This window comes from Erigeron canadensis, chromosome 4 (assembly GCF_010389155.1).
Source record: "Erigeron canadensis isolate Cc75 chromosome 4, C_canadensis_v1, whole genome shotgun sequence".
In the NCBI taxonomy this organism is placed as follows: Eukaryota; Viridiplantae; Streptophyta; class Magnoliopsida; order Asterales; family Asteraceae; genus Erigeron; species Erigeron canadensis.
This window is the reverse complement of record NC_057764.1, coordinates 1,157,753-1,167,103: the sequence shown is the minus strand read 5'-3', so window position 1 is coordinate 1,167,103 and position 9,351 is coordinate 1,157,753. Positions and strand designations below refer to the sequence as shown.

The window sequence follows — 9,351 nt, the reverse complement described above, 5'->3', positions numbered from 1 at the left end:
CATGACAGAACCAAACATGTAGAGATTGATCGTCATTTTATCAAAGAGAACCTTGAAGACGGGATAATTAAGTTACCATTTGTCAAATCTGAAGATCAACTAGCCGATATCCTAACTAAAGCAGTAGGAACGGTTATTTTTCAAAGGTGTCTAAGCAAGTTGAATTTTGGTAATCCCACCATTCAACTTGAGGGGAGTGTTAGATAGAGGGACCAGAACTAATTCATCATATCCCGAATTGTTAGGGTCGTGACTTTGAGGACAAGAAAAAGATCACCGACCTATATTAATTTGTTTCCTTATTTACAGTTTCTGTTTTGTATAAATTGAGACATAAAGCTCAATCATATTCAATACAATCAATAATACAATTAGTTACTTTCGATTCCACTTATTGTTAGATTACATACGTAGAGTGCTAAATAGTTTCCTCAAGTAGCCCAAGGTTAACCAAAATTACTGGAAAACTCAATAAAAGAAAACGGGTCGCTAAAATAGGAAAAGTCTATTTCGGCTACAGGGGAAGCTCGATGGAGCTTCAATAACTTTGTGGAAAACTTATGACTTTCATTGACCTTTTTGGATGGGTGGATCCCAATAACAATCTCCTTTAGTAATGGTGAACAAGCAAGTAAAAACTTTGTCAAATAAACTTTATTTTCCGAGCAGTCGGAACCTACAAACACTGCACTCTGAAGCTGCAGCATGCCCATTGTGCTGCAGTCCAAATCTGAAGAAGAAAGGGCATGATGGGGCACATCATCAAAGAATTCAACCTACAAGATCAAATTTATTCATCTGATGCAAAACAATGATTTTATAAAATGATGAGCAATAATTAAGATATATGTATTGCATGCAACTAACTAACCCAAATATTAAGTGTCTGCAAATTTGGGGATGAGCGGATCATTTTCAAAACATAAGATGCCATGATATCACTGGCAAGATCTATGAAGCGTAATTTTAGAGTCTTTGGGCAAGGAAAAGTGGCAATCAGGACGTAGTCCATTTTATTACCACCGGCTTCTGTCAAAAACTATATATAATTGGTGAAAAGAAATCCAGTTAGAGACCTCCACCATAAATCCTAGCTTAATTGTCAAGATGGATATATTGTGACGTGAATTTCAAATATCTACTTACAGTGATACCAAAATTTAGACGAAGTTCTTCAAGTTTTGGAAAAGAAGCCACAAGCTGAATGACTCTGGAACTTGTTAACGGCCTCGTGTTCTAATGACATACTCAACATCGTGAGATTTTCAAGTTTAGCGATATCAACTTGTTTTACTTGGCAACCTTAAATAAGAATACGAAGACTCTCAAGTAAGGGACAGTGAGTGATAAGCTCCTCGAATTTATAGTCATCAAATTGTACGCGATACAAGACTAAGCTTAACAAATTTGGAAAACCACGAAAACTAGGTGGAGGGTCGAAACCACAGTTTTGAAGGTTCAAATGCATCAACTGTCCACATGAGAAAAAATGTGCAGGCAACTTAAGTCGAGTATTGTCATAATCATTGTTGACAGTGACATCACTGATTCCTTTTCCAGACAAGAACAGAAACCAGTTGTTGATATCCTTGACATCGAATGTCATGTCTCTTGGAAGATATAGGATGAACTTTGTTACGGAACCTTTAACTAGATGAATGAGTAACTTAAGAATTACGTTCCTCCAATCATCACTAATCTTATTTGTGGCCTGTGAAGCTCCAAGTAAATGGATAAAGAAGTGTTCATCAAATACCATCTGCGAAAGCAGAGTAGTCCACTTATACCTCCAGGTTCTCGACAAGATCCCGATCCTCACGACATCTCGTAATCCATAATATTAGTCATCACGTCCGATGGCAGCATGCTGCTAAAATCATCTTCTTTTGTAAACTTTGACGTTTTAGTACCACGAGTCCCGTGAACCACATCCATCGTAGTAGATTCTAAAATCAAATTGTAAACAAGACACATACATAAGCTATATATACATATCATCGTTTATAAGTTATTGTATTCACAGCCATATATGCCAGTTAAGTCTTTTCAGACATTCATTATTAATATTAACTCTAAAAATTAAATACGAGTAACAAATATTTTTTCATTATATTAAAATCCTAACGAAGGAATTCTGCATACCTTGTTTACTTACGTAGCTAGCTTTTAATTATCACCAACAATTCAAACAACCAGAAACCCTTGGAGGATCGATGAGACTTTATATATATAGGGTAGAGGGAAAACAAAAAATATATAATCTATCGATATTAAAAGAACCTCATTGATAAACCTTGTAAGTTATTGTATTAAATTGTATTGTATTGTTGTGATTAAAGGGATTACAAGAGCTTATATTTATAGGGTAGCCCAACTTAATTAATACATGGAAACTAATATACTGGAAACTTAATATATAGAAACTAACTTATCTCTAATACTCCCCCGCAAGCTAAGCGCGAGAGCGATTCTAGCTTGAAACATAAAAAACTTTAATCTAAAAGTCTTCATCTTCAACTTCTATTCTTCAAACACCTTTTCTCCCTCGTTTCCACTCCGGCTTGTATTTGTGCTGGAAAAAGATAAGTAAACTGTTGTTGTGAGCGGTGACGCCTTTGTATTGCGGGAATTCGTTTTTACGAAGTGGACAGGACCGTCGTTTGCCGAAACGATCTCTACCTGGTATTTCATATGCAGATTGTTTCTGCGAACTGGATAGGACCGCCGTTGTCGGAACGATCTCTATACCTTTTTTTAAGTGAATTCTGAACGAAAGAAGAAATAAAATTCGAAAATTAGGGTTTCAACGGCGGCTGACGGAGGTTGAAGTCGGCGGGAGGCAAAATAGAAAGTAGGGTTTTGACCGGAATTCATCAAGGAGAAGGTTGGTGGCGGTGGTGAACTTTGACGCCAAAAAAAGGGAATAATTGTCGGAGTTTCAAATTTTCCGGCAAGTATAGCGGAGGCGCGTGAGGGTGCATGACACATCCGTCAGCGACGAAATTTTAAACGATTTTTCGGAATTTAATTCCTAAGCTAATGGTGCTGGAGGTGTTGTTTAGTTCTGTTTATACACCGAACCGGAGTCCTAGAACGGAGAGGGTGAGGGGTTTTTGGGTTGTATACTGGTGATTCCCTTATTAGTAAGGCAGAGCCTTTTATACGCCAAGTATGTATGTATTGTGTGTGTATTATGGTGAATATAACAAGTATTGGTAAGGCAGAGCCTTTTATACTGGTGATTCCCAGGTTTGTTCGAAACTACACTAGTTATACCTACAATTTAAAAATACGCCAGGCATACCCATCGTTGTCAAAAACTAACACTGACCATACCTATCGCTGACGGTCGTCTATTTTCCCGTTAAGTCAAGTCACGTGTCGTGCATGTAAGGTATCAAAATCGTAATTTCGCGTATACTTCAGGTGTCATCTGTGTAAGTTAATAAAAAGTTATTAATATATTTAAATTTCATTTATTAAAGTGGGTAGATATTTTATATTAAATTTCATATATATATATATATATATGGAAAAGTGACTATGAGATTGTTATGCACCAAACACAGGTAGAAAACCACTCCCATACTATAGTTTAATATTTTAAATAAATATTTGGGCCCCTATGCTTTTTATGGTTTAAAAAATGGCATTTTCTCACCCAACATCGAAGCCTAACAGCCTCATAATTGAAATATAAATAAAAGTCTAAAATTTTTAATAATTTTTTATTAGGGTAAATTACACAGATGATACCTGAGGTATACACGAAATTACGATTTTGATAACTCACATGCATGGCACGTGACTTGACTTAACCGCCCAATAGACGACCGTTGGCGATAGGTATGGTCAGTGTAAGTTTTTGACAACGATAGGTATGTCTTGCGTAATTTTTATATTGTAGGTATGACCAATGTAATTTCGAGCAAATCTCAGGTATGATTTTTGTAATTTACCCGTCATATTATTGTGGGATGTTTAGTTATACAAATTCATATTTAGTTACTTGCACATATTTATTCTACTTTGACTCTCATTGAAATTGGGGGTCTTGGAATCTGATTTTTGGTTGAAGGTAAATACCGAAGTTACCATTTATCACTTAGGAAATGGTTATGACATTAATGGAATTTCAAAACCGGATTGTATTTATGTTCTGAGATAAGTTAAATTTTTAAAAGTAAAATTTCTGGAGCTTGATAGGTAGAACTCTTATTTTCCAAATAGTTTGGTGGTAATAAAGTTATTTGATGTGAATTATAATATCACATATACATTTGTAATAGATAGATGTTATGTTTGGAGGACTAAACAACCTTCTGTATTTGCATGATTGCATATTTGATAAATGTTGGCAGATTCAAGATGCCCTTAAAGATCTTCGATCATGATCTTATTACTTCAAAGAAGTGCAGCCATACAGGCATGGCCGTAAACACATGAGAAGATCATGTTCAAGTAAATCGAGCTTTGTGAACACATAAGGAGGGGTAGACTCGCCAAAGATGGTATGATCAGTACCACATAATTCGTCAGCAGGTTAATGTTAATTTTTTAGAGGAAGTCCTAAAGCACTTTATGGATCTTTCAACTAAGAGGGATGAGCTTGCCCTTAGCCAAGCACATGCTTTAAAAGAAGCTTTGGATGTTGATGATCTTGAAGCTGGTAAAAGACCAGAAGATCTAATGTTGAGTTATGTTAGTTGTGAAAATGGAAAGGAGCGTTCTGATGGGGAGCTTTTGACCCACGGTTAAGTTCTTGTGGTAGACTTATAGAAGAGTAGTTCTCGAGAAACTACGAAACAGCTACAAGTTGATTTATTTTTTGTTTATATGCAGCAAGTGAATAGGTTTGAGGTAACTTGAAATTAGTCTCTAAATTTATTTTATTGTTCAAGTTTCACACGCACTGTTTCCAAACATGTGTTTCGTGTGTTTAAGCATTCATTATGGTCTCTATATGCATTTTTTGTGTACTCAACTTTTATTCGATAACCCGGGTTGAACCCGGGTTTATTAGCTAGTCTACCAATATACTAAATTGTGTATTTTGTTTATCGACACTTGACGCATTCCTTGCACAACATGTGTCACTTTTGGTGTAATTAAAAAAGAATCCTAATTCATAGTTACCTAATTGGATCAAATACTAATCTTTATCTACCAATAAACTAAAACATGATTGAGATGTTCTTGAAACGACACGTGTCGTAATCCTTGATCGACACGTGTCCTTTTAATTTATCTATTTTATTAAATTAGCTTTTTTTAATTGTATATAGATTCAATTTCCTTATTAAACTTAGAATTAAACTCTAACTCTTAGCTTATAAATACAAAATACATTATAACCTTATTTAATTGATCGTTTTCTCATTAATAAAGTTATCCTCTTTTTTCAACTTCTATTACTTATAATAAGTTAATAACATGGAGACTTCAAAAAATAGAGTTTACAATCCGAAATCACAAAACTATTTGTCGTCATCCTCTATGCTTACAATTTTCGATTTTGATGTGATTTTAAAATTTTAAGGTAAATCCAAAACTTTAACTAAACATATATTATATTTATTATTACTGTTTATTATAACTTAGCTTCGATCATTGGATTACTTTAATCACAATTTATTTCATACTTACAAATCATGTATGAGACACATTCGAATTTCTTTATGATACAATCTATATAGCTACCATATATCGTACGGGTATTAGGACTAGTATACAAGTATATCCATAAATTAGATACATGAATATAAATATATAAATATATGTACGGAGAGGGTGTAATAGTAGAGAGATAAAAAAAATGATGACAACGTGTTTGTGTGTGTAAGATTGTGTTAATTAATTGGTACTTGTATATATATATTAATACAAAAATATAGATATATGATGGACTGTATTCCAGTAAATCCATATTGAATTTACTAGTAAACATATATGGATGAATCATGGATGTATATATAAATAGATTTTTGTTTTTATTATGGCTTAGTATTAGAATTTAATTTTGGTATGAGTTTTAGTTTGTTTTGGTTTGGATTAAGAAAAAAGAAAAAGAAAAAAAATGAAAGACAAAATGTAAGTCCCAACTTAATAGATGGTATCACCTGAAGACACCTCTATGTCGATGGTGAGAATTTTTTGCAATATAAACACTGAACTGACGACCAGTTGCAGTGAATGTCTACCAAGTTCTTGGTTAGATTACTTAAAGGTGACAATAAGTAAATGACAATGCAATAAGTAAACACAATAAAGTAAATATGGTGAGAACAAGTTATAATTTTCAAATGTATTTTATTTATTAACGTTAAATAAAATACAAATAAAATACAAGGTTGTTGTGGAACCAAGATAATACATAAATGTAAATATCCTAACAACCTATGAAATACAATTGATCTAAACTTGGAAATTCTCTTTTACAATCGAAACACTTAAAGTTGTGAAGTGTTCCCTTTTACGATTGAGAGAATATTGCATAAGTACACCAATAATATTGCAAAAGTCTGAATATGCAAAGTTATATTCTTGTTGTGCAAAGACCTCTATTTATAGACAAAGTTGGCATTGGGATTCCAACTTTGTCGTATAGATATGGTTGATAACATTTAAGGAAGCTAGATGAGTTCCTTTGAAATGCTTGATAAGGTAAGTCAAGATGTTACTTTTGTACTTTAATCATAGACAAATGATATTATCTGTATAAAACTGCATAAAGCAAAAAAGTCTTCCTCGTAAACAGTGTAAAGCATTGTAAAGGCTTTAAACTGATTCTCTCCAGTTTCTATCTGAGTAGAATGCCAACTGGGCTTCGCTGCTATTGTCATTCTCTATCTTCCAGTTGTTGTCTTTGACTTCAATTGGAATGTCTTCAGTTCTTATCAGATCTCAACTGGAGGCAGTCTTCAGTTGCATTAACTGTACGCTGCAACTGGACTTCAAAATATTTTTGGACAAATCTTCTTGTCTCCAGATGTAACTGGAGACTGGTCAGTTTAAACCAAAGCTGGACCAAACAAATTCCCCCTATTTGTCCTGAAATATTGCCAAGTCTTTTCAAGTTCTTGTATCTATATAAGTATGAACTTAAAGGACTTGTTTGACCAAATCTAATCTAATTTTCCAAGGCATTTTTATAGATCATCAAATGCCTTGGGTTTTTCTTTTAAGTTTGTTAGATTTAATCAAATATCTATCTTGTGGTTACAATCTGGCAACTTGTATATACAATAACTTTACAACAGTTACAAGAAAGTAAATAAAATTACAAGCAAATAGACAGAAGGAAGACTTAAACAGATGGCCCTTCGCCAGTTTTCCTCCTCTTAGCAACTGAAGAAATAGGTTGTCTATCTTCAAGATCAAAGTTCAATCTTTCCTCAACACTTTCTTTGAACTTGATCAGACTTTGAAGTACATAAACCCAACCTTTCTCAACCTTGTTCTTTTGTTGTCGTGCCTCCAACAGATTCAGCATCTCAACCTGCTCAGAATGTCCATACTGATGAACATCGGGATTCTCAGTTGTGAGTTGTGGTCCATTGAAGTATTGAATGGTTACCACAAATTGCCTTCCTCCAGGTTTGATTAATACTTTAACTTCTATGATTTTTCCTGGATGATATCTTCGCTGAAGAACTTCAGTTAAGTATGCACGTACATCAGATTCATTGACCAGTTTGATCTGAGCAGTGCTCAGTTTTTGCACAACAGCTCAGATATCTTCAATGGATGGCTCATTGGGTTCCAACCAAGTCCTCAAGTTTGCATCCCTTGGCAAGGGTTTTAGCTTTGATTTACTCTTGGACTTGGGTGGGTTCAACACTTGTTTAACAATCTTCTCCACTGATATGTTCAAATTTCTGGCATTATGTTCAGCTTCATCATCAGGATAGTCTTTGTCAAGATTGATTTCAATCATTTCATTCACCAATCCCACTATCCTTGGGTCACTCTTGACCTTCCTGTATTGCTCCAGTGTAATGCCCAACAGATTGGCATCATTTACATCAAGTATGCCTAATCCTTGCAATTGAACCCTTGAGAACAGTAGATTGGCTTTCTTTTGTTTCTTCCTTTCTTTTATAGCATTACCAATTCCAGCCAGTCTCTTGTTATCAGATCCAGTCACTGGAGGAAGTTGATCAGGATTTCCAGTTTCCAGCAAAGGTACATTAGTGGCCGGTTGGGCAGATTCATCAGTTGCAATTCCTTTGCCCTTATCCACATTCCCCTTTTCACCCACATCCTCAAAATCTTCAATAATTTGCTCACCAGCATTAGTACTAGCAGTGATAACCAACTCTTTCCCAACCCTTGAACCCGGAGTTTCAATAATAGTGCGGGGTGCATGAACAGATCTTTCCCCCTTGGTAGCATCTAGTCCTCTCCTTATGGCTTCAAAATCAGTGTGACTAGATGGTAAGCGATCTAGAGGCTGCCACGACCCCATGTTCTTGCACTCCTTGAAGACTCCATAAATCATGCGAACTGTCCTCCACAAATGATTGATTTCTTAGGACTGAACCAAAACATTGCCACTAGTGGAGTCTTGACTCATTTGAATAGCTTTAAGTATGTTCAACTCATCTGGAGAGAGCCCAGTTGCAACCACTTCCTTGACAACCTCCTTCACAACTTCCTTTTTCCTTTTCCTTGCCAGCTTCAGTTGTCAGTTTATCAATAGTTGTTGTATGAGCAGATACCTTGGTGGCTAATGTATCAAAACTGCCCCTCAATTGGTTGATCTTAGATGTAATTGGAGTAAGATCAACCCGGGGCACGGCAATCTTGGTGACCTTAGACATCACTTTTTCGATAAATTGTTGTTCCGTAGCAGCCAAGGTATTTTCAATTTTCTGACCAACTGAAGTGGCCAACTGGTGCCCAAGCTCAACCACATTTAGACCAGGTTTTTCAACAAGTTCCTTAACTTGTCTTTCCAATTCTTTCAACTCAACCTCTGACGATCTGACAGTGTTGCTCAGCAGGTTGGTAATGGATGTATGGACTTTTGTTTTAGTCAAGTCAAAAGCCTCCTTCAATGATGTGGATATGGAGTTGCAACTGATGACCAACTCATTGAGCTTGTTAAATACCAAGTCCTCATGTGCAGAGAACTTATTGATCCCCAAATCAACCACTTTGACATTTGTCATGTGTTCCTTGTGGTATTTGGAGAGGGACTTGGCATTCTTGTCCAGTGTCTTTTGATTATCCTCCACACTGGCAAGAAGGTTTTGGATATCGGTTTGAAAAGACACAAACTGACTATCCAGTGACGGAGGAGAAGGTGTGACTGGACCAGTATTGGAGCAACTGGATGAGGTAAAGCAA

At 35.5% G+C, this 9,351-nt stretch overlaps 1 protein-coding gene across 1 annotated transcript; it reads right to left on the bottom strand.

Annotated features, from left to right (window-relative positions):
• Positions 1-446: 446 nt before the first annotated feature.
• On the bottom strand, positions 447-1,935 carry LOC122595319. The gene is made up of 5 exons (XM_043767663.1): positions 1,852-1,935; positions 1,382-1,759; positions 1,147-1,236; positions 872-1,039; positions 447-776 (listed from the first exon to the last, which is right to left on the bottom strand). The coding sequence occupies exons 1-5, from the start codon at positions 1,933-1,935 to the stop codon at positions 447-449; spliced, it is 1,050 nt and encodes a 349-aa protein (XP_043623598.1).
• Positions 1,936-9,351: the final 7,416 nt, after the last annotated feature.

What these genes read in the sequence shown, in the direction of transcription:
- LOC122595319 (XM_043767663.1), bottom strand. Translation starts at nt 1,935, where the DNA reads ATGGATGTGGTTCACGGGACTCGTGGTACTAAAACGTCAAAGTTTACA. An exon ending in GCAGCATGCTGCCATCGGAC is followed by an intron (nt 1,760 to 1,851) that starts GTGATGACTAAT and finishes CTGCTTTCGCAG; the next exon opens with ATGGTATTTGATGAACACTT. An exon ending in TAAGCTTAGTCTTGTATCGC is followed by an intron (nt 1,237 to 1,381) that starts GTACAATTTGAT and finishes GTATGTCATTAG; the next exon opens with AACACGAGGCCGTTAACAAG.